The sequence below is a fragment of the Petaurus breviceps genome, unplaced genomic scaffold (genome assembly GCF_028583685.1).
Source record: "Petaurus breviceps papuanus isolate PSGF00001 unplaced genomic scaffold, PetGlider_PUasm1.0 178, whole genome shotgun sequence".
Taxonomy (NCBI): Eukaryota; Metazoa; Chordata; class Mammalia; order Diprotodontia; family Petauridae; genus Petaurus; species Petaurus breviceps.
The window spans coordinates 18,222,986-18,248,111 of record NW_027185777.1 but is presented as its reverse complement, the minus strand read 5'-3'; the positions used below and the strand labels follow the sequence as shown (position 1 = coordinate 18,248,111).

General features: G+C 39.4%; 1 protein-coding gene across 1 annotated transcript in view; it reads right to left on the bottom strand.

Moving 5' to 3' along the window:
• Positions 1-5,636: 5,636 nt before the first annotated feature.
• MYO3A (myosin IIIA) overlaps positions 5,637-25,126 on the bottom strand; it is a 269,882-nt gene continuing 250,392 nt past the window's right edge. Inside the window, exons 30-33 of the mRNA XM_069086101.1 lie at positions 24,292-24,395; positions 14,852-14,892; positions 10,947-11,090; positions 5,637-5,748 (exon numbers count right to left, since the gene is read on the bottom strand). Of these exons, the coding sequence (XP_068942202.1) occupies positions 5,637-5,748; positions 10,947-11,090; positions 14,852-14,892; positions 24,292-24,395 (401 nt within the window). The remainder of the gene's footprint in view (positions 5,749-10,946; positions 11,091-14,851; positions 14,893-24,291; positions 24,396-25,126) is intronic.

Sequence of the window (25,126 nt, the reverse complement as noted above, 5' to 3'; positions counted from 1 at the left end):
GGGGGGGAGGGGGAAAGGTTAGGGAGAGATGTCTTTTTCCAGCCAAGAAAAAGGGACCCAGGAGGATGTTATGGGGGATGATCTGATTGAAGGAAAGTGTGACTGGAGGGAGGGAGGGGGGAAAGTAAGAGAGTGTGGAGAGAGAGAGAGAGAGAGAGAGGGAGAGAGAGAGAGAGAGAGAGAGAGAGAGAGAGAGAGAGGGAGAGGGGGGGAGAGAGAGAGAGAGTTGTTGGAATAGTGGGAAGTGAAGAAAGGAAGGGGAAGAGAGATGGAAATGTGAGAAAAGAAGACAAGCCCGTGAGCGTGAGAGACGGATAGTGGTGCGCTCGAGCTGTGGAGCAAGTAGGTGTGAAGCTCGGTGGCCGAGACCAGCAAGAGGAGCAGTGGATGTGGATGTGTGTAAGACCGTCTCCAGGCGATTGGCCTTTGGCTTGGCAGCGAGGAGAGAACTGTCCAGGGTTCTGAGAGAGGTCCTAAGCGCAGTTCTACGCACCGCCCATACTCGGGATTGTCTTAGCTAGAGTAGTAAGTCAAGAGCAGCTTGAGGATACATGAAGGGATGCGGAGCGGAGCTTTGTTAAATCATTACCCCCCCCCCCTTCCTTCTCTTTTGAGAATTGATTTTGGGTTACTTAGGGGATAGTCGGAAGAAAAGGGTGAGGAGTAGCTATTGAGGGCTATGCTCTCTAACCACCCCATTGTGGGAGTTGAAGGATTGAGATCCTGGGAGTGGGGGTAGAGATGAGGAAGGGAGTAGGGGAAAGAGATGTGGTCTCTATTCGGGGAGAGCCGGACGACGGTGGAACCCCGGGGGGCTGCTTATGGACTCCAGGCGAGGAAGCGGCTACCTTTCCTATCGGAGTGGAGGGAACTGTCAGGGAAAGGGGCGTGGGTAGTGCTGATGGACTCATTTCAGCTCCTTAATAGCATCTAATGCCAGTTTAGTGAGCCGCTTCAAACCTCAGCGGAGTGTCGTCTCCGCCTCAGCTGACCGAACAGTAAGGGGATAGATTGTATATTAGAGACAGGAGGCTGGGGTGAGAGATCGAGGTTTTGACCGAGGCAATTAAATTCCACGCGGGAGACTGTCACTGTGGAGCCCAGGTCTGAGGGGAAGCAAATCAGTATTTCTTAGGAGGGGGCGAAAGCACAGAGTTCCTAGGCTTGGGGAGATCAGCATCTCAGGGTCATGCTTTGACCTTGGCCCACGGAAGCGTAATCGGGTTTAAAGGACAGACAATGCTAGGGCGTGGCGTGTGTGCGTCAAGCATGCCATGAGAGAAATAGAATAATTGGAATTCGAGGTGTCTCAAACTCAGATGTACGTATGTTTTCCAGACCAGAGCTGAAGGGCACTGGCTGCAGGACTGCGGCCTACAGCCTATTGCTTTTTATTTGTGGTCGTAGGAAAAAGACACCCTCCCCTCCCCAAAAATTCTCAACGTGGAATAATATGATCCTTTCACCCAAGTAAAGGAGGAAAGTCTTGTTTTTCACAGCTTGGTAAAAATCGTGTGTCCCTCTCTTAATAATGGAAGAACAGAAGTCAGATGCTTTTCCCACTCAATGGCCCCAGCAATTTCTAGTCAGAACAAAGGAAGGTAGCTCTATTGATCAAGCCATCGTTGTGAACGCCAACTTAGACATGTAGCTACCATTTTCGCTAGCTTTCTAGAGCACCCATTAGACTCGACGAGACGAATAATTCTCCGTCTTTAGAGGAAATGGTTCGTCTTTGTACATCTTTATATGTGTATTCATTGTCTACCTCTCTCTGTGCTCTGAGCACGAAGGCTATTTTTTTGGATGAATTTGTGTTCATATTCATTTCTTAGACCCTAATATCTGGGAATTCTACTACCTCCACCCCCGAGCTTCTGTAGATACTGACAATGCTTCGAACAGAAAAACGGCACCCATCACTTAATCTTTCGTTCTATCCTTTTCCCAACTTCCCGTCATTCCACCCTGCCCAGTAAAGTGCACATTAGCGCCCATGGGACAAAAAAAATTCCTGGACTCGAAGTCGAATAGGTTCCATAGGACTCGTATTTGAGGGTGAGAGAGGGGGAGTTTATCATCTATCACTTCTCCCCCGAGATAGACTCGTGGAAGGCGAAGTACAGAGGAAAAGCTTTCACGTCAGAGGATCTGGTTTGCTTGCTGTCCTCTTTCATTAAGTCCAGTCTGGGGGAGGCCAGTGAGAAACGTGGCGTGATACATTGGATCGACATTGAAGGGTCACTGGAAGCAGCGAGGAATAGAGTCAGAATGATATATGCACGACTGGGAAGAAAGAAAAGAAAATCGTGACTCTTGAGGTGGGGGCGATTTGGATAAGCTGGGGAAGAGGAGGCAGTGTCCGAGAGCCCTATTCCTCCCCCATCTCATTAACTTCCTAGACTCACGAACTACAATAGCAATTTTAGGGGTCAAAGACGTTGTGGCTCAGAATTCTGTAAATGAGGAAAGAAGCAGGTTTAGGGGAAAGGTGTCTCTAGCAGTACGCATCTGTACCGAGGACGAAACTTCTTTATTTAAAGTCATATCAAAATCTACTCTGGGGAATGCTCAGCTTCAAGCCACAGGAAGTTGCAATGATTTTTTCCCCCCTCTGTGACTAAATGGGCCGAAAAGATGCATTTCCAGTAAAACAATTTAAAAAAGAGCCAAAAAACAGGTGGAAGAAATTGATCAAATTTATACTGAAATTTCACATTCTAGCACCTATATCTCGCTCTGTGGCAAGGAGAAAAACATTTTTTTTTGTTTTAGTGAAGATTACAATTCCTGTTTGAAGCTAAATTTAGATACAATTAGATCTCCTAACTCTAGACTAGTTTGGGTGTATTAGGGATATTTGTACTTTTATTTAGACACAAACTGATTCAGAAGCACAAGGGGACCTAATTTGTCTTTCCATATAGAATTTTTTCCCCTCGACGGTAATTTTCTCTTTGAAAATTTAACTTCGGAAAAGATCTGTTCTCTCTCCCTCTCCGTCTTTGTTTCAAAAGGAGGTTATAATTACAGTAATTAGTTCACAAAGGATCCCAGCCTCGAATTAGAAATACAGGGAGACAGAAACCCAGGGAAAAACCTTTCTAGCCCTTGTCCTAGATTATCGGCAAGAAAAATCTCCTTTTCAAAAGAGGATGAGAATTTTAATAGTGGCCAGTCTTGTCTAACTTATTTCTCAGTGTAGATTAAGAAGGAAACCTTTTCCCAATTCCACTTACTGTGGGTTGGGGGAGGGCCACAAGGCAATTGAATGAGGGCCGGAGTAAGATCTTTACTGCCGATGCCCACTAATCAAAGACTATCTTCTAGGGGGCGTTCCTTGCTCTTATTTCACCCTAGAAACTGACTGTGCCGAATTGTAGCAGACAATCTGAAGGGAGTCGGATGACAGCCCAGTTCATTAATGACTGAACGGATTTACAAAGGAGGGCTGGTCACGGAGCTGTTTCTTGGATTAAAAATTCAGAGTTGGTTCTTTCTGAGGGAGACTCCATCCTGAATGAGGTGAGACAGGTGATACCTAAGAAAAACCCACCCTTGACTTAGATGGCACTGAAGTAGCCACAGTCAACCCTGGTATTGGTTTAATTGGTTAGTTTTGGTTAGATCCCCAGGAGAGAAAACTCTATGGCATGGTGTGTGTTGGAGTGTGGTGCACTGGGGTGGTCAGGATTACAACTCAACAAAGGACTAAGCCTTTAATTTTTGTCTCCTGGCCAGCACACTACTCTCCTTCAAGAAAGGGCCCCCAGCTTTGGGGAAAGTGGATCTGGAGAATTTAAGTTCTCAGAAGCTAAAGGGAGTACAGAGTACTGCCTCTTCCCTCCCACCTTTCCAGAGGCCCGGGGAGAGAGAAATAAATGCTAGGTTGCCTCTTGACATGTGGCAGCCCTGGTCAGCCACAAGATTTGGTCTTCCCCTTCTCCACAGCAAGAGGCCTGATGGCAAAAATTAAATGCCCCCAATCAAAGGAGATTGTGCTTTGAAAGCAAACAGCATTTCAAAACCAATCTCAAAATGATCCTGAAAGACCCTGAGGGGCTTGGGTTTCTTCCTTCATTATTCAACCACTGTTATTGAATGGCCACTAGTACTAGGGATAGGGCTATGGTGTAAGGCAGACCTAGGAACTACCCTTGGGCATCTTATGTTTCACCTGCCTAAGGAGAAGAAAGGCTCCCAAACTCTTCTTGAAGTCCCTTCTCAGGTATCCTTGAGATCCTAGGCCCAGAAGAGTTCTTGGGACCTCTCTACATCTGTGTGTACTCAGTATGTCTACTCCCACTGTGTCACCATCTCTTCCAAATCCTCCCTTATCTCTCCATTCTTTTTTTTACAATCCTGCATGGAATGTTTAACAATCTAGTTTCAGTTCTGTTCTCTATGTGAAATGCTGAGAGGGTGAGAAGCTTGTTGGAGAGGTAGCCAGAAGAGGCCAGAGCTGCTTATACTTAGAAAAAAGGATGGCTTGTTGTCACCTCTGGAATGTGACTTAATAAGCCAAGTCAGATTTGAGCTCCTTGCCCCATACCTCCTACCTGGAATTTTGATTCAACAGCTATATTTAACACCAAATTGAAAAAAAAAAGATGTAAAGAGATCTGATTCTCACAGAATGTTTAAGAACTCAATCTAGAACTGGGAGTCTAAATAAGGAGAAGTAGGCTTCCAGAAACCCAAAGTCTCCTTAATCAAAAGGACTGCACCAATAATATTCACCAGCTGTCAGTTCCATTTGATCTTCACCTCAGACAGAAGTGTAACATGTTCCCGCCTTTCCCAGGCATAAAGGTTAAGAGTAATTCTTGAGCAGCCACCAGAGAAAATGATATTTCCAAAGGGTTCTTCAATTGTTTTGTAATTTTAATAACAGAGGGTGGAGAAATAGGCTTACATCATCCAAAGCACTCAAACATTGCTGGAGACTTAGCCAGTTAAGGGGGATTGCCCAGCAACCAAGTCCAATGGACTCCAAAGGAGAACAGAATCTGGGGAGAGATATTACTCTAGACGCCCAACCTTTGAATGGTGCCATGGAAAAGGTGATGGTAAAGCAGCCTTGATCTTGAGTCCAGGTTTGACTAGGGGTTGATCCTCAGAGTAGACATGGGGATGCTTTACAAGCTGTCAGTTATTTTAAAAAATCAATTTTTTTGGAAATATTAAGACAGTTTCCTTTGAAGGAGGAGTGCCATTTGTCTTCTGCCCTAGTTGGGATAGATGTTTCCAAAAGGAATGCTCTCCCTAGTGGTCTCCTGATACTTGTGACAATGGAGAAAGCTATGGGCCAATGACATACAGCTGATGTAAGAGACTGGCAGTAGATAATGGAATAGAATCTTTCTGGTCATGATATGTCTGACATTTTTCAAGGTCCAGAGAGGCTAGTATCTTTTGATTTTCACTCACAAGGGTGTTTGTTCTTTTTGGCTGTCTTTCTGTGCTCCTGGGTGGATCTTTTCCCTAGATTAAGGGGCAGGGGTCTCCAAATCTACCATCTCTGGGAGCACTTGTCATAAAGCAGGAAGGAAGGCAGCACCAAACAAGTAAGAAAAATATTCTCTGCCTAGACTGCAGAAGCCAAAGGGTCACATCAGCAACAGCCCTGCCAGTGGCTAAAATTGCTGAACCAGTCGCCGGCGCTGAGAAGTTTTTCGAAGTAGTTTCCTGTAGTCATAAGGATTATCGCCTGTTCCTTCCTCTCCTGAGTTTGACATAGCCCAATACCTGGAGGGGGTAGGGTGGGAGAGAAGCACAGAGAGGATAACAATGTTAAATTCCCAAGTTCTGCAGACCAGAATTCTCTTTTCCTAGAATACTACATATGTCTTTATGTATATGTACACACACACACACACACACACGTCATTGTGCTTGAGTTGGATTATTTAAAATTTTTTTTCTTTAATCACATAGAATGGACTTAATGGACTGCCCAATTAATTAACTGGGTCTGCCTTCCAGAATTGCTCAAGTAGCCAAACTTCAAAGTTTGATGCTGTTTGCATCTGGGGAGGTGCTCCACTGGGATATTTTTCAGAAGTATTTGTGGGGTTTTAGGGTTACACTTTGAAAATTAATCTAGAAGTCATTTTAGATCTCTGAAGTCAGTTCTCTCTAGCAGACATAATATCTTTTTAGATACAAATACCTGGCAAGCATAACTAATAATAACTAGCATTTATATAACACTTTAAGGTTTGCAAAGCACCTCATAAATATTATTTCATTTTTATCCTCACAACATCCAAACCTTGAAAGTAGGAGGTTTTTTTATGTCCATTTTACAGATGAGGAAAATGAATTGGGAAGCTGTTAAGTGACTTTTCCAAGGTCATTCAATTAGTATCTGAGGTCATATTTGAACTCAGCTATTCCCAACACTAGCTTCTATGCTCTATTCACTGGGCAACTCAGTTGTTCTACTATTGAACTAGAAGAATGGAGTAGAAAAGAGACTCATGGATGTAATTCTAGACAAAGTGGTTTTTAGAGAGAGATGGGAAATGAACTGTGCCTCTATTCAGGTGCTGATATAAGGAAATATAAGGCAAAATTTGGTCATTGTCAACTCTAACCTTCTAAAGCCCACTGGACCCCAGGCTTTATCTGTGTTGTAACCTCAGAGAAGGACCTAGGTTTTCTCATCCTCTGATCACTACCTGTGATAAGACCTTGTATCTCATTTTTTTATTACCTTTTGAGTTGTGAGTTGTTTCAACTGAAAATAAGGCTATTGTATCAGATTTGTGGGCAGCTAGATGGCACAGTGAATAGAGAGCCAGAACTCAGAAACTTGCTAGCTATGTGACCCTAAACAAGTCACTTAACCCTGTTTACCTCAGTTTCTTCATTTGTAAAATGATCTAGAGAAGGAAATGACAATCCACTCCAGTATCTTTGCCAAGTCCCAAATGAGGCCATAAAGAGTTGGACATGACTGAAATGACTGAACAAAAAAACCTAGATTTATAAATTTTGGTTTGGAAATGACTCTAGGGGATATGGAATCCAATGAGGTCCAGAGAGGTTAAGTGACTTTCCTAGGGTCTCATGGCTATTAAATGTCCAAGGCAGGATTACACATATATCCTTTGTGGTGCTTAGTCCAGAGGTCTCTCCTCTATGATGGCTAGGTTGTTATTCAGAATTCCTTTCAGTTCTAAATCCCATGATTTCATTTTAAATACTTGTGGGTCCCACTATCAAGGTGTATGGTGTATATGGTGTTAAGTTCCTTGCTCCTAATCTCGAATCCTCACACCTATCCTTTTGCCTTCTTTGTACATTCCCTATTTTCATCTAGACAGGTATATTAGATAATATTTCTTTGCTTTAGTCTGCTAGTTTTCTTTTACTGGCAAACAGCCCCATTCCTAGACTTTAATATACAGGTTTCTCATATACTTTTTGGCAGGCTTATAGGGGTCTGAGGTTAGGGCTAGAGGGAAGGGTGATACTAAAGATACTGGTATAAGAAACCTACTAGAAAACAAAGGCTCAGGGGCATATCACACAGTTAGTTACTAGGTGAATAGCCTTTTCGTCATACCAGGCTGTCCCTATTTGTTTTGTGCTTAAGTTGCTGAAGTCAATTTGCTTAATCTCATTTGTTTCATATGTATATGTCTTGCCCAAATAGATTTTAAGTTCCTGGAGGACAGGTGCTGTCTTATAGTATAGGACTTATACTTTTTTTTCTCTAGTTGAATGCCTAAAACAGAGTATGTACCTTAGTATCTGACATCAATAATCTGACATCATAATCTGACCTCACACTATATTTTTTTTGCATTTTTTGGAGGGCAATTGGGGTTAAGTGACTTGCCCAAAGTCACACAGCTAGTAAGTGTGTTAAGTGTCTGAGGTCAGATTTGAACTCAGGTCCTCCTGACTCCAGGGCCAGTGCTCTATTCACTGCACCACCTAGCTGCCCCACACACTATCTTTTCAATCTTCCTTTGAACTGTTCCTCAATATGAACCTTCCACTGTAGACAAACTGTCCTCACCATTTTCACCTCATGTATATGCTCAATAAATGCCCACTGAAATAATGAAATAAATTAAATGAGTGCAAACAGCTGCTTCCGTAAAGGTTTTTGGCTGACCAGTCATAATTTGGAGCCATGTATGCCATTGACAGGCATCCCTGGAGCAACAGCAGCAAATCAGAGATATAGTGTCTCTGCAATAAGTGAAAAGGGGTCTGTACTTTGGTGGGAGATTTGCTGAGTCAGGCAAACCGGTTTATGGAAGTAGGAAACAGGCAAGGGTGCACTGGGAGAGAAGGAAATTATGGGACAAGGAAAAAGAAATCTCAGCCTGCTTCATTCTGGGTCTAAGAAAGGAAAAGAACATGGACAGGGTACATAGCAGTGGGGTAACTGTTTCAGCCTGAAAAGATCCTAAAATTTAGGGTAGGACTCACTGTGCTTAGGACTTTACTTAGATTATACTAAAATTACTATTTTTGTTTGTTTTATTTCTTATATAGCATTTTCTCTTTCTCATCTTCCCTTAAATCCCAGAACTTCATAAAGGTCTGTTAGGTACCTGATACTTCTGAAACAGAATCATTAAAGCTAATTCTATCCTGAAGAAGGAACTGAGATGAGACACAGAGGGTTGGTTTGAAGGACTTGCTCAAAGTCAAGCAGGGTCAATGCCAAAGAAATTAGGACTAAAATACTTACCAATAACCACTTGAACTCTCTAGTTTCCTCAGTTTTTGGACTGATGCTCCTGCTTCCAAATAACCAGATACTAGAAATGAATAACCAACGACTGATCTAAAAGTATATTGACTTGTTTCTTAAAAATAATTGCATGTGACTTTCAAATTCTATCACTTAATGGTTTTACTCACAAAATGCCTTTTGCTTGCAATATAACGGGTAGAGTAAGAATATCTACCAAGAGGTAAAACATAGTATGGTGTTGCTTAACAACAACCACAACAATAACAATAACAACAGTTTCACATTTCTATACTGCCTTAATATTTCAGTGGATCTATGGTCCAAGTGATGTGCATGATCTTCTCCCTCAGGGTAGCTTACAAACCATCTACATTTTATTCTGTAGGATCCTTGTCCATGTTCCCTCAGGCATTTTTCATCTCCCTCCTACCATCTCTCTCTCTCTCTCTCTCTCTCTCTCTCTCTCTCTCTCTCTCTCTCTCTCTCTCCTTTCTTCCCTTCCTAATCTCTATCTTCCCTGTCTCTCCCCCCTCTCCCCTTTGTCTTCTTTTTCTCTGTGTATTTGTCTCTCTATCTCCCTCTTCCTCTCCCTCCCCCCTCTCTCCCTCCCTCTTCTTCTTCTTCCTTCTCTCTCTGTATCTTTTTTACATTTTGCAGGTAACAGGGAACCATTAAGGGCATTACTAAAGACATTATGCAGGTACCAGACCACTGCTATTCAATTGTTATTTCTTGTTCTTGATTTATGACTACTCATGTCCTTTTCAGAGCACACATTTCTCAGATGACATCCCTCAGGATTATGGATCGAGAGCTGGAAGGGACCATAGAGATGCTCTAACCCAATCCCTTCATTTTATAAGTAGGAAACTGAAGTTCAGGAAGGTAAAGTGACATGCTCAAGGTCATACAGGTAGTAAGTAGCAGAACCAGAATTTGAACATAGATCATAGGACTCCAAGTTCAGTGTTCTTTATGCTGCACCGCAGGACTCTTAGTGTCATTGGAAGTATCTTGCAGCATACTTATATTCAACACACATCTTTTAATTGCCATTTGAGTCACCTATAATTTTGAGTTTTTGGAGATTGTGGTATTGCAAGATTCTCAACTATGCCATATTTTATTCAGAAGCACAAAGTTCAGCTTTAAGATACATTTAACAATTCTCTCATGCATATGTTAAGATCACACAGAATTCCTTGATATACAAACATAGGGAAGACTTTTTCAATGACTCTCTTTAGTAAGGCATAAAACAGGGATAAGCATGCTTCCCACAAGGTATTCACCATAGTTATCGAAGATGTCCTGGGCAACATCCCAAGAGAAGGCTGGGGTTCTCCAGATATTCTTGTATGTGTATGTGATGTGTTGATTGCATCAAACTCTGGAGCATTAAAGGGCTTTCTCAATGAGACCTACAGTTGCTCAAAAACCTTATCAACTGAACAGTCCTCATGGTACAAACCAAAACATTGAAGAACATGTATTGTCTAGACTATGCTTGCAGTTGTGTACCCATTTCACAGTTAGAACATCAATATAGTATATCCAGGATAGCCACTGTTGATGGATCATGAGCTCGGCCCAGTGTTCTATGGAAGGAGGAAAGCATATTAGATTGCCTTTGGGAAACTGAATAGTTTCCCTGAATAATGAGCCTAAACTGTTCCTGACACAAAAATCCATTTTCACACCAATATTTTCCTGGGGATGTTTTATGGTTGTGAATACCTGAACACCACAATTTCTGAAAATGGACATTTCTACAACTCCTTATAGATTAAAAAATTTTTTTTTTGAGAAGGCAAGGCAATTGGGGTTAAGAGACTTGCCCAAGGTCACACAACTAGTAAGTGTGTCAAGTGTCTGAGGCTGGATTTGAACTCAGGTCCTCCTGATTCCAGGGATTCTATTCCTGATTCTATTCACTGCACCACCTAGCTGCCCCTCCTTATAGATTTTAAAAGTATGTTCATGTGTATTGCCACACTTTGACACTCACAACAACTTTTTGAGGCAGGTCCAGATATGATTCCCATTTTACATGTGAGGCACAGAGAGGTGAAACATGTCCACATTCATATGTCTACACACAGAGCTGAGATTTAAATCCAGGTCCTTTCATTTCTAAGTTCAGTATTCTTCACATTCCCCAAAAGGATTTCTTGCTTAAGCAAGAAAACTGCAAATGTGAAAATGGTAGCTAAAAGTTTATTACCTTTCCTTAGTCTTAAAACATGAGTTCTGGAGTTCTGTCCGTGGTCTTCTCTCTCTCACATAAGGTTTATGTTCTTTCAGTCCAGAGCGACTGGTTGAAAATCCTTTGTAATAGAAATCCTCTAAATCTAGTACTTTCCCCTGACTGTAAATGAACACATATTCCAGTATCAATTCTATTTTCATTTTATTTATATCACAAAGTAATTATTTAATTTCCTTTCAATGACTAGAATTTAGGAGTCATACACATGGTAACATAAATGGCAGAAATCTGACAATGCACAAATTATTTGTCCCATACTTTTATTTACCTTTTTTTTGCTTTTTTGGAGGGGGTAGAGTAGTGCAATTGGGGTTAAGTGACTTGCCCAGGGTCACATGGCTAGTAAGTGTTAAGTGTCTGAGGTCAGATGTGAACTCAGGTCCTCCTGACTCCAGGACTGGTGCTCTATTCACTGCGCCACCTAGCTATCCATTGTCCTATACTTTTAAAGCAGACTTACCAATAGCCACAACTTTTGACTTTTAACCTTAAGCCTTGTCACATGGGTTACCTTTCCTTTTGGTTCTGATTCTTTTGTGGCCAATTTGATCTTAATGGTGTAGTTGGGAATTGTTCCTTATCAAATATGCTTCTACACACAAGATTTCTCATCAATTTCTGTGACAACTTTTTAGACCCCTATATACTGACAGCAAATTTTATCCATGGGTACCTCAAAAGGCATATTCCACTTGTATGATTCTAGGGAGAAACTTCTTGTTGCTGTTCTTGGGGTCTCCCTGATGCCATTCCCCCCACCTCCAACTGTATTCAGTCTTCAGAGAGAATTCCTATGCCTTGACTATACTCCAATATGATATGAGCACATAGGAGTGTGTTGTCCCATTTTAACTTTTTTGAATCTCTGTAGGCTGCTTTTCCCCACTGGTTCACAAAGTGCAAAGCTGTTGTGGTCAAAGTGGGAGTAAGTTTCTTTCATTCCCTCATCCATGTGCATCACTGGCATCCAAAAGCACACGTATAATAGTGATTCAGAAACTCTGACACAGTTATTTGCTGGATCATCTCAGCAGAGGTTGAGGTGAAGTAGATTTCAGGGAGGGCAGATTTCAGGGAGAGTGGTTGTTTCAGGAAAGGGGCTGAAATGTACAGTTGTTCCGGTCTATAGAAAATGTGGTACAGGGACTTGCAGTAGCCAGATGGGGTGAAAGCTGCTGATCACTGGATAGCATATTTTTCAAGTATTCAAGTTATGTTTTCCATTTGTAACACTAGCATACACATTCAATTTCTTACTATCTGTGGGTCCATGGACAAGTCACTAAACCTTTTTAGACTTCAATTTCCTCATGTGCAAAATCAGGGACTGGACTAGATGGTTTCTGGGATCCCTTCCAGCTCTAGATCTAATATCTAAAATGCATAAACAAATCATTTATTGGCATCATTTTGGAATTTGTTTTTGTTAATCCCCCTTAAATAAATTTTTGCCAATTTATTGAGGAAAATTCCAAGTTATTAGTTGATGGTCGGGCACCAATATAAATAAAGACTATGGTATAATGGTGGTATAGTAACACATGAATTGACCAGAATGTTCAGGGAATAGGATCCTCTTTGGTGAATTGATTTCTTTGATTAATTGGAACTTATTCATACCCTCTTCTTACCAATTTCCAGTTACTGTTGAATATTATTTAAAAACCCATGATTTCATATTCCTGCTTTAGGAAACATAGTATACTGAAGGTAACCCAGTGCTTGGCCCATAGTAAGCACTTTAGTGTACATAGTAATGCTTTCTAATTCATTAATTTAGTTTTTCTATAATTATTGGATCCTGGAGGGATACACAGGACTTTGTACAGATTATACTTCAATACTTTGGAAGATCACTGAGTTCATCAATGCAGGCCCTCTCTCCGCCAATACAGATGGAAATCCCCCTGTGTTTTAGGAGATGATTTTCATGAACTGCTGTGGCTGAAAAAATTAACCACCTGGTGGCCAACCTTCTGGTGATGAATGTTCCTGACCTTAGCTAGATGTCCCTTTGCCTTAGCTGGCAAAAATATAGACCCTATCACTGAGGCTGTACACAAAGCCTTCCAAGCTCAGCAGCACTTTTCAAAACCTTTACTCTGCTGCCACAGCTTTGGAGGCCTCGAAGTCACCATCATACTATGATGATGAACTGAAATAGGATTTAAAGAAAGGTTGTATGTAAAAGGCACTTAATGATAACAACATTTATATAACACTTTAAAGTCTGCAAGGCATTTTAGATAAGCTATATCATTTGATCCTCACAAAAACCCTGCGAGGTAGGTATTATTATTATTTCCATTTTACAGTTAAGGAAACTGAAGCTTAAGGAGGTTAAGTCACTTGTCCAGCCTCACACAGCTAGAATTAAAGGTCATATTCAAAGTCAAGTCTTCCTGACTCCACCTCTATCACTCTATACCTGAAGGTATGAGGGCTTGGAATGAATGCTTGGGTTATGCTAGGATGTGCCCAGATGTTAGTTACTGGACTAAATAATTGATAATGGTTTTATTTTCTTGTGATTTATATTTTGCTTCTAAAAGTTGAGTGCATATAAATATTCTAATTAATCAGAGTTTTATTGTACTAACTTCTTTCATGAATATTTGTTTTAATGAAAAGACTGTATAATCTCCTCCCTTTTTTATAGAGGTAGGGGACAATGCGTATAGAATACTGACATGCTATCAGTTTTAGTTGGTATGTTTGTTTGGTTTTAGTTGCTTTAATCCTTTTCTTTTTAAATTCTTTGTTAAAAGGGATGGATTACTGTGTAAGGAGAGATAATTAGAGATTGAGGTGATGTAAAACAAAAGATATCAATAAAAATTTGAAAAAGGAAAGGCTACAGGGTCAGAACTTTGCATTGTTTCTAGGGAGCTAACACGAGTGCAGCTGCAAGGTCACAAGGACCATTTTGTATTCTGTCAACTTGGCTTGACAGTCTCAGGTTCCAAGGTACTGAGACTGCTGCTGCTGCTACTACTACTATATAATGGAATATAAACTTGAGAATTATAGGTCAAACCCAAGTGAATGACAAGAACCCTCTCACACAAGAAACCCCTTTAACATACACAGATAACCTCAGAAGGAACATCAAAGAAAGAGACAAAGAGAGGCAAGAAGGGAATTTTATAGGGACAAATGGGCTATGTGTCTATAAAAATTTCTTTTTTGTATAATTAAAAGATCATATTTCAAAGGGTCAAGAATAATAACATGATATTATAGTAGAAAACAGTGGGAAACATTCTCAATATATGGTTATGAGGTTAGATATTATATGGAACTACAGGTAGCAATTTTTGTGGTTGGGTCAAGTTTCATAAAATCCACCCAGGGCAAGCTGCACAAGATACATTTTGAAATATACTTTCTGAGACATGTTCTATTGCTAGTGGTGAGAGTAGGATGGGGAAAGACTCTGGGATGCTGCTTCTGGTGGTGTATGGAACAGGGTAGTGTAGACTAAATAGAAGCTCACTTAGGATGTGTCAGGGTGGGCTTAGGAGTGGAGAGAAGTTTGACATCTGGTAGCTTTCTATTTTAATTTATTATTTTTGCTAACTAGGTGCTAGATTTGGTTGTCTAGCAGCTGAAGGAGTAAAGTGTTATCAGCACTCTCAGTGCTTTCGGTCAATACCTCAGTTGCTCTGTCCTATTACAACTTTGATAAATATTATACCTTTAGTATGCAAGAAATGTTTTTTTTACTGGGAGTAGACTGCATTCTAAATTTAACTCAATAAAACCAATGCTTTTTTCATAATTTGGATTTAAGAATTTATGAAAGTTCATGTATGGTTTTTAAAGAGCAGGATTATGCGTATACATTAAAGAATGATTACCTGTTTTTCCTTGGTCTTCGTTTTTCTTCTTGGATTGATTTCTAAGGAAAACAAAAATTTTAAAGTCTACTTTATGACTATAACATTGACTTCTTTCAAAGTTGCATTGTATATGTTACTGAATAAGGTATTTTCATATATTTTTACTCTACCATTTTTGTCTGGATCTATGATACAAGAAAATCTCATTAATTTTAGTATATAATAAAACTTCATTAATTTAGACTCTCCCATTTTTGAAATTATGGTCATTTGGACAGCGAATATGTTAAAATGAACCTTTGTACTGCTTGTGGAAGATTATTGATAAACTAATTACATAAATAAGGTTGAAAGGAAAATGTTTATCTGCTAAAAAGAAGGGATTTTTTTTAAGCATTTTGAAGAATCCATTTTTTTTTTTGCTTTTTGGAGGCATTTGGGGTTGTGACTTCCCCAAGGTCACACAGCTAGCTTTTGTGTTAAGTGTCTGAGGCCGGATTTGAACTCAGGTCTTCCTGACTCCAGGGCTGGCGCTCTATTCTCTGCGTCATCTAGCTGCCCCAAGAATCCATTTTTAAATACAAAAAATAGAGGCTAGGCTGGCATAGGCTAGTGTTTTGATATACTATTTATATAATCACTTTTTTCTCTTTCTTTAATAGGATGCCTCTCTGGAAGGCCAATAGTAAGTCCACCTCAAGCTCCTCTATTTATCTGGAAGCAATGAAATAGCATTACTTTCAAAGGATTCTTTAGTTCAGATTTTTAACTAATTTAGACAATTTCTCCCATTATATTCCCATTATTTCCCATTAATGAAGTTGACTTTATAATTTTATATTATATGTAAATGTAAAACATGCCTAATTTGGCAGCAGATTAAAAAACGCTTTTCTCCTGAAACCAAGAAATTGTAGCTAATCATGAGAAATTAAGAAGCTAACATGCTCATCCCAGATAGAACAGAATGAAGTGTTACTTTTCAAAAAAAGTCCCTTAGATGCTCTGGTTTTCAGTTTTCTCATTTGCAAAATGATGGAATTCGTCTAGTGGATTCCTATGGTTCTAAAATCCTAAGGTTCCTACAATTTTATCATTTTAAGTGGGAAGCCTATGGAAACCATGGTGCTAGTAGACTAATGGACCATGATTATTTTAATTAATTATATTACAGCAAAGAAATTAATGAATCAAGTCACATCTTGGAAGTCATCTGATAATACTCAGATATAAAACCAAGAAGCATATATGTTATTAATATACCTTACTAATAATTACAAGCTACCATTGTCTATGTAGAAGCTCCATTTCAACCTCATATCAAATACCATTGTTCTTTGCTTTGAACTAAAATCAATCACTGCCCTATGCACTATGGGATGTGTTTCATGTCATGATATTAAACATAGACGCTTAGTTGTGGGCACAAGGACATTGGAGAGCTCTGTCTCTATCTCACATACAAATAATGGCTTCCCAGTAGAGAAAACAAATATACCATTCACCTTGTACTAGTGGAAGATTGTCTTTTAATTATGCAAAGTACCAGCAGATACCAAGGTGACTGGCATAATACAAGTGCAAGGTAATAAATAAGAACAATTAATAATGATTTGTTCATATCTGGGCAATGTCCCAGTAATTTTAGAGACACACTAAATCTCTCTCTCTCACACACACACAACATACACATACACAATTTGTAATTTTGGATATACTCTAATATTTTGAATGAGATAAACAATTCTATATCAACTTCATTCTTATGGGCTTCTCTGGGGGGTGGGTGAGGGATACTGATATTTATATACAAACACTCTGAAGCCATTCAAGGAAACTAAAAAGTCAAATTAGATCACTGGGACCCTCCCTTCTCTTAATTTGCATCAGTTCCAATCCTTTTAATGCCCTAGGTCAATTTGTGTTTACATACTACACAGATGTGGGAGGAGCACTGGATTTGGAGACAGAAGGCATAGTTTGATACCTTTGAACCATTTATTTTACAACTTACAATTATATTTACAAGTTGTATGACTTTGAGCAAGTCACTTAATTTCAGTCTCAGATTACTCATATGTAAATTGAGAGAAAATGCTTGGGTTTCATGTCAGAAGATGCCTCCAACTAAACAATGTGACCATAAGCAAGTTGCTTAATGCTTTGAGCCTCATCTGTAAGAGAAGGATAATAATACCCAGAATACTGATAGCACAGAGTTGTTGTGAGGTTTAGATAAGATGCTGTATATACAGTGCTAAGTAAGTATCAATGATTCTAACTGCCCACATATGGACCTCTAGAGGTCCAGCTGACCGTGCTGTGAACCACTTTCTATGTTGTAGCATTGGTGACTTTCTGTAAGAAGTGTGTTTTCTTAGTTCCAGGTATTTAATGAATAAATGACACTTGTTCTTGCTTTCTGAATCCCGGTGTGTGAATCTGAGTGCTGTGAACAAGCTGAATGACAAGAGCCAAGGGGTCTATTTCATAACTGAGGACCAAGTGGCACATTGCCCTTGAATCCCCAAGTTGGGGGATCTCTTTGCTCATATCTGTAGAAAACTTGGCTCTTGGAAATGACAATTATAAATTAGTCCCTTCCTTATAGCAGTTCAGAACAGAGGGAATTCTCCCGAATCATTGCATTTTTGCCATTCAGGAGAAGCAATATCGTGTCCCAGCTTTAGAAATAGAACACAAACAGAAAGAAAAAGTGGAAAAGATGATGTCCTCTACAGCAGCAAAAGATTCCTTTCTAGCTCAAGAGCTGCTTTTTGCACAGTCCTTTGGAGGGACTCTACCTCTCCCACCTTGATAGGATGTATGATCTTTGAGAGAAAGACTTTGTAGATATTTTATATTTATTTTCTTTTTTCTTTTTCCCTTTTGGAGGGCAATTGGGATTAAGTAACTTGTCCAAGGTTACACAGCTAGGTGGTGTGTGTGTGTGTGTGTGTGTGTGTGTGTGTGTGTGTGTGTGTGTTGATGTTAAGTGTCTGAGGTTGGAACCGAACTCAGGTCCTCCTGACTCCAGGGCCAGCGCTTTACTCACTGCGCCACCTAGCTGCCCCTACATTTTTTTTTCTATGTGCATCATAGGATCATAGGTTTATAGCTGAAAGGAACCTTAGAGGTCATTCATTTTTGCAGACAGGGGCAGTTAGGTAGCATAGTGGATAAAATGCCAGGCCTGGAGTTAGGAAGACTCACCTCCTTGAGTTCAATTCTGGTCTCAGAAGTTATTAGTTGTGTGACCCTGTGCAAGTCACTTAACCCTGTTTGCCTCAGTTTCGTCACCTATAAAGTGAACCGGAGAAGGAAATGGAAAACCACTTCAGTATCTTTACCAAGAAAACCCCAATGGGGTCATGAAGAGTTGGACATGACTCAAATCAATGGGCAACAACAACGTTTTTGCAGATATGAAATCCTCTCTCCATATTTCAAGTGAAGAAACTGAGGCCTCCCAAAATTAAGTGAATTGTCCAGTGTCACACAACTCTTACAGGTCCAAAGTGTGATTTGAACCCAGTTTTTCTCGACTCCAAATCCAATGATCTATCCATTATACCATGGTGCCTCTTATAATAGGCACTATGAATACAAAGGAAAAATAATAAAATAATTCCTGCTTTTAAGGAACTAGCATTTCATTGGTGGAGGGTGGAGGAGACAACATGAAGATTAAATTCATAAAATACATACAAAGTTGGGGGCGGCCAGGTGGCAGAGTGAATAGAGCAGTGGCCCTGGAATCAGGAGGACCTGAGTTCAAATCCGGCCTCAGACACTTAACACAAAAACTAGACGTGTGACCTTGGGCAAGTCAACCCCAATTTCCCTAACTTCCTTCCCTCCAAAAAGCAAAAAAAAAAAAAAAGCCATACAAAGTAGTTTCTGGCAGGGAAGCACTAGCATTAACCTGATCCAAGATCAAGATGGCCTTCTGGTAGAAGGTGGGTTCTGAGCTGAGCTTTGAAAGAACCTAGAGTTTGATGGGGTAGAACTAAGAAGAGAATACATATAGCAAGCATGGCGGGCAGCCTGAACCAAGTCACAAAGATGGGAAGTGGAATGTCCTATTCAGGAAACAGCAAACGGGCCGGTTTCATAAACAAACATAAGGAGGCCCTTCATAAGTACTTGTTGATTTGGACTGAAGGAGCAGAGTGAGTCAAAGAACCCTGAAGTGAGTTAGAGCTCCCTGGCCAGCCATGATCAATCTTTCTTTTCCCTCAAAACCTACAAAGAGATAGCCTCACTTTTGAGTCAAAAGCAGTTTCCAAAACCTCTGCTACCTCAAATTATGTTGCCTATCATTTTAGTAATGTAGAAAAACTCCACTTATCTGGAAATTGGATTCCTAGGAACCTCAACCATCTGGAAAGAGGCAACGATCCAGAAAAAGAGACAAAAGTCATTAGGCAGCTCAAATGGCTGGTGAAACAGTTTTGAAAGGGGCACAGAGAATCATAGAAATATAAGGGAACTTAACTATCATCTCTTTTAATCTCCTCATTTTAGGGAAAGGAATAAAGAAAAGGAATATGCATTTATATAGTACCTACTATGTATGAGTCAGGTACCATGATAGGTGGTTTGTACAAATACTGCCTTATTTGACCTTCGCAACAACTCTGGAAACTAGGTGCTATTATTATCCTTATTTTATACTTGGGGAAAATGAGGCACACAACTAGTAAAGATCTGTAAAATGAACTGGAGAAGGAAATGGAAAACCACTTTAGTATCTTTGCCAAGAAAACCTAAATGGGTCACACGGGGTCATACACCTAAGTGTCTCAGGCCAAATTTGAACTCAAATCTTCCTAATTGCAGGCCCAGAGCTCTATCCAGTCAGTTACCAGCTGCCTAGAAAAAAAGACAAAAATAGTGATCTTAGTTACCGAGCCCTAATAACATATGTAAGGCCACATAGTTGGTTAGTGGCTAAGGAGGGACAAGAACCCAGTTGTTACAAATGACGTGCATTTGTAAAATTCCTACACTTTCCTCTACAGGAGAGTCTCCTAGTTTTTTTTTTTTTTTTTTACTACAGTCAATTCATTCTTACTTTACGAGCAAAGTAGTTTGGTTTTTTGTTTCCTGGCCAGAAGTGGATTGAAGTGTTTCTGGAAGCACATGCAAAAATTATAAAAATCTGACAAAAAATTCAAAGGCCATTTAATGGACAAAGAAATAGCCTCATAGATTTCAATAGTCCCTGGGAGCCCTACTATACAGCATAATTTTAGGTGTTTAATTATGACTCTGAGACAACAAAAGTATAAATTAGACTCAGTATTTGGTGTCTAGGAAGACTGGGAAGTATGTAATATACTTCATAAAGATTTGATCAGTTTGCATCCACTTTTACATCAAAAGTGTACAGAATTGGAAAAAACATGTTTTTTTCTTAAAGGATTAAGTAGCTGTAAAATGAACATAAATTAAACCTCTATTGCCTCCATGATGGTAGTTGCACACAGTGATGCTATATAATTTTTTTGTAAGAATGTTTTTTTTTTAAAATAAATTCGACGTTTTATTTATATACTTTTGTTCTGGCTGCTCCCCATGCCTGGAATGCTCTCATTTTACAAACTATTGAGGTTCTTTTTCCCTCAATATCCATCTCTGGTGCTAAGTCCTCCATACCACCTTTCTTAATTTCTTCTTCCCATAGCTGAAAGTAATTTCTTCCTCTTGCAGTTTTCTTTGGAAATCCTTCTTTGACACTTTCTTGTGCCCTCACTATATCATAACTTTTTGCATATACCTTCCCATTCCTCCCCCACTGGACTTTATACTTCTAGAGGGAAGGGAATACAATCATACTTCTAGCACATACCACAATTTACAAGGAATAGGCATTTAAATCCTTACTGAGTTTAACTGAATTTGGTCCATGAGTCAATGTCAAGTCTTGGTTTTGATAGAAGCATCATAGTCACAAACTGCCTAGTTGTATCAAAATAATCTGAATTCTTGTTTTTAAAAATAATGCTTATATACTAAGTGAAAGGTAAGCTCCTTGAGGGTAGGCTTCTATATCATTAGAGCCAGGGCATCATAGCTATGGGTAGAAGTGAAGTATGCGATGGGGCAGCTAGGTGGCGCATTGAATAGAGCACCAGCCTTGGAGTCAGGAGGACCTGAGTTCAAATCCAGCTTCTGACACGTGACATACTTAATAGCCATGTGACTTTGGGTAAGTCACTTAACCCCAATTACCCTCCAAAAGAAGCAAAAAAAAAAGTCATATGCTCATAGCTACATATGGAAGGAGTGACTGCAACACACCTTTTGTAAAACAAATACCTAAATTTATACAATGAAAAAATTATAAAGAAAACCATCTTTGAAAGACTTAAGCACTCTGTTTAATGCAATGACTAACCAGCATTCCAGAAGATTGATCATGAAACATACTTCTTTCCACCTCTTGACAGAAAATTGTTGGACTAGAGAGGTAGAATGAAGTAAATGTTTTCAGACATAACCAATGTATGGATTTGTTCTTTTTGAGTATTGATTTTAAGGGAAGGTTAGGAGAATTGTAGAGAATAGAGATGTAGTTATAGTGATGCCTTGCTCCCCCCAAAGGAAATTGTAGAACAGCATCAGTGAAGCATTTAAAAATACACAGAAGAGAAGGAAGTTGAGAGGGAAACAAAAGACAGGTGGGACAGCTCTGGAAAATTAGGAATTTATTATATACTTAAAAAACCCACAACAGGCTGTATGTAATGGAGACTCATATTTTCATGAACAATCAATCTTCCTTTCTGTTCTTTGCATATGGAAATGCTTATGTCTGCTGGTGTTTAGAATCAAATTTAGAATAGGAACAAATTGAAAAAAAGAAATGTCAAGATGTTTCTCTGATGCTGGTGTTTACATTACAGACACTCAATATGTTTGAATTCCTGAGCCTGATTTTTATCCCCACAGTGGCAAAATTGGGGATGTAGATGGTAGCAAGGCCTCCATAGTTGCCAAAGAGAAGGGAAAGTCAGAGGAGAAGCTTGGCGTGACAGAACACATATGTGTGAGAGCTCTAAATAACATCTAATCATTAATACATACCTTTGAACTCAAAGCCCTTCTACCATAGACTTGATTGGTCACCAATCACAGCGCTGGAAGGGATCTTACAAAGGCAGTCTGACTTTTCCATTTTCAAGCTGAGGGACATGAGGGCTACTAAATGCCCCAGTCACATGGGGAGCAAATAGCAAAGCCAAGACCTGAACACAGGTCCTCTGCCCCAATTCAGAGCTCTTTCTGAAAGCAATTTCATGAGTACTTGCTAGTAATCTGATTAGATGCTTTATCTTAGGAAGAATCTTTTGACCTCATCTGCTCAAAATCTACCATAATGATGTTTAATGAGAATGGAAATAAATTTAATCTATCATTTTGTTACTGTTAAAATAATTCAATAAGAATCACTAAAAGTCTGCATTAATTGAAAACATATATTGCTTTCACATGTCTTATCCTAAGTCTCTGCTTTTCTTTTTCTGTCTTTGTATATATAGGTATCAGTCCAGCTGCATCTTATTCTGGACAGGAGAGAAAATCAATACACATATCTTACTCTGAACTAAGGCTTGCTTATGGTGACAACCAAATACATTTGGGTCACCTGGAATTGCCTTTTTCCTCTGATTCTTCAATGACTGACATTTTTTGACATGTTCAGAAAAATCAAATGCTGGTTATACATAAATACTCTTTAAAGAACAATATTAATAATTTAAGTTATGTGGGGCGGCCAGGTAGCACAGCAAGTAAGAGCACCGGCTCCAGTGTTGAGAAGACCTGGAGATCGAATCCCGGGCTCAGACACTCAGCACCCACCCAGAAACACCTGGCCGTGTAACCTTGAGCAAGTTACTTAACCCCAATTGCTTAGGGGCAGCCAGGTGGCTCAGCGAGTAAGAGTACTGGCTCCAGTGTTGGGACGACCTGGAGATCGAATCCCGGGCTCAGACACTCAGCACCACACCCAGAAATAACTGGCTGTGTAACCTTGAGCAAGTTACTTAACCCCGATTGCTTAAAAAAAAAAATTTAAGTTATGTGATCTGTGAGTGGAAAATTTCATTTAGATCCATATATGGACTATTTCTCTTTGTTTAAATGCTCTAATAATGATAATCCTCCTGTTTATATAGTGCTTACAAATTATCTCATTTGATTTGTACAATGACCTTGTGAAGAAAAGAAGGGTTGACAAATAATTCTATTTTTATAGGTGAGGAAATTTATATTTATATTCTCCAGGCTACCCAGTTAGTACGTTCCTGTGACTGAACTTTGAAAGGTCTAGCAGCCCGTTGACTTTGGGAGAAGCCATAGAAGAGAAACAGTAAGGATTCTTTGTGTACTCCAGAATATGATGAGACCCAAGCTGAAACATGAACTAGTTTTACTTAAGTATATTTTCTTCCCTTAAGACAAATATTTCTTTAGTGGAATGAAATGTAAATTTGTGTGGATGTGTGTACACATGTGCCTATGTATGCATGTAATGTGTGTCTCTATTCTTAATTTGTTTTGCATTAGGAGGGATAAAAATTTTGTACTTTGGCTTCTCCCCTCTCCTATCTTGGGGGTAGATGATTGATACTTGCAAAAAAAGGGGCACAAAGTCATTCATAGGGCAGGATGCTGTACAGGGCACCCCATAGATCTTAGGAAAGGCTCCAAGGTAAGGGTCAATTCTGACTCATGAACACTCTTTGGGAATATTGTGACTGTCAGGTGTGTATAGGCAGAGATGCCTATATGGTATGATATGAGGGGCAACAGAAGGATCCACGGCTTCAAAATCATCTTTCAACCAGTCCACAATTGTATGAAAATTCTCACCTTTAACTAATTCCTTTGGGTTAAAACATTTTTTTTGGAAAGCTCTCTTCAAATTACAAATTCTTCTAGGGGAAAATAGTTTGTCAAAGTACTAATCATTATAAACATATCAACATAAATTATTTTTATCTCCTGAGAACAGAACCCTAAATGAATGGGACAACTAACAAACAGGTTTGGTGGGAGATGGGGCAAGAAGGAAAGGTATGGAACATGAAGTACTGCTATGAGGTAGGGTGGACCCAGGGTGCAGTCAAGGTGGGACATGAGGATGCATGGGTCCCTTGGCAGGGAGATAAAGACACTGAAAGAGAAATTAGAAGGAGGATTTCAAAGACAACCTTTACTTGGTCCATAATTTTGTCATGGATTGGCCTTAGTGGCAAGTATACTCAGAGTAGTACTATTATAATAAGCACAGTATCTCTCAAGGGGCAGAGGCTTAAATACTATCAATATATGATCTAATCTTCCTTATTATGGCTGCAACTTTTCCACCTGCCTTCAGGTGATATGGGTTGAATATTGCAATAGAATGCAATTTTAAAACTGGAAGAGCCCAGATAATCACTTACATGTAGCAGATAATAATATGTGGAGTCTTCGGGATTATTTAATGTTTTGGGTTTTGATGGTCGTCTTGGAGGTCTCAATATTTTGGTCTCTTCTTTAGAGACACCTACGACAAAGGGATTGAGAAACAAGTATTCAGCTTGAAAGCTCCATTATAAAAATTATTTTCATATTTCATATGGAAATTTGAGACTGAAGATGAGAAAGGAGGAATTGGGATGGTTTACCTTCACTTGCTGACACTAACCCTTTGATCTTGACCACCCTTTCCACCGCCTAGATGATGGCCTAGGTTTGGGAGGGGGAAGGAAGAGGAGAAGGCAGCTGAGGAATAAAATGAAATTATAGGAATAGGAAAGTATCATCTTTGAGCTGGTGAAGAAATAAAGCTCCTAGAACTAACATATTCTACTCACTATTTCCTGCCTCTCCACTGTAATATCCTTTCCCTCTTTTCATCAATGCAATGAATACCTGTCTTCTCAATTTGTAGTGGTCCAAAAGTCTTAATGCAGTTTTAAGTTATTAAAACCTAAATAACATTGAGACTTTAGAGAAAACTTGTATATATATATATATATATATATATATACATACATATATATGAATATTTATCAAGCATTTACTTTGCACCAAATGCTGGGGATTTATATAATACTGGTAATCTATCTATATAATAATATATAATAGAATATATGTATACATACACATTTAACTGGATATTTTTGTACATACTCAAATACACACAAATATGTACATATATATTATATCAATATATGAAGAAATTGCCCATTTCATGGAATAAGATGAATCAGTCAGGGTAAGAAGGGATCTGAA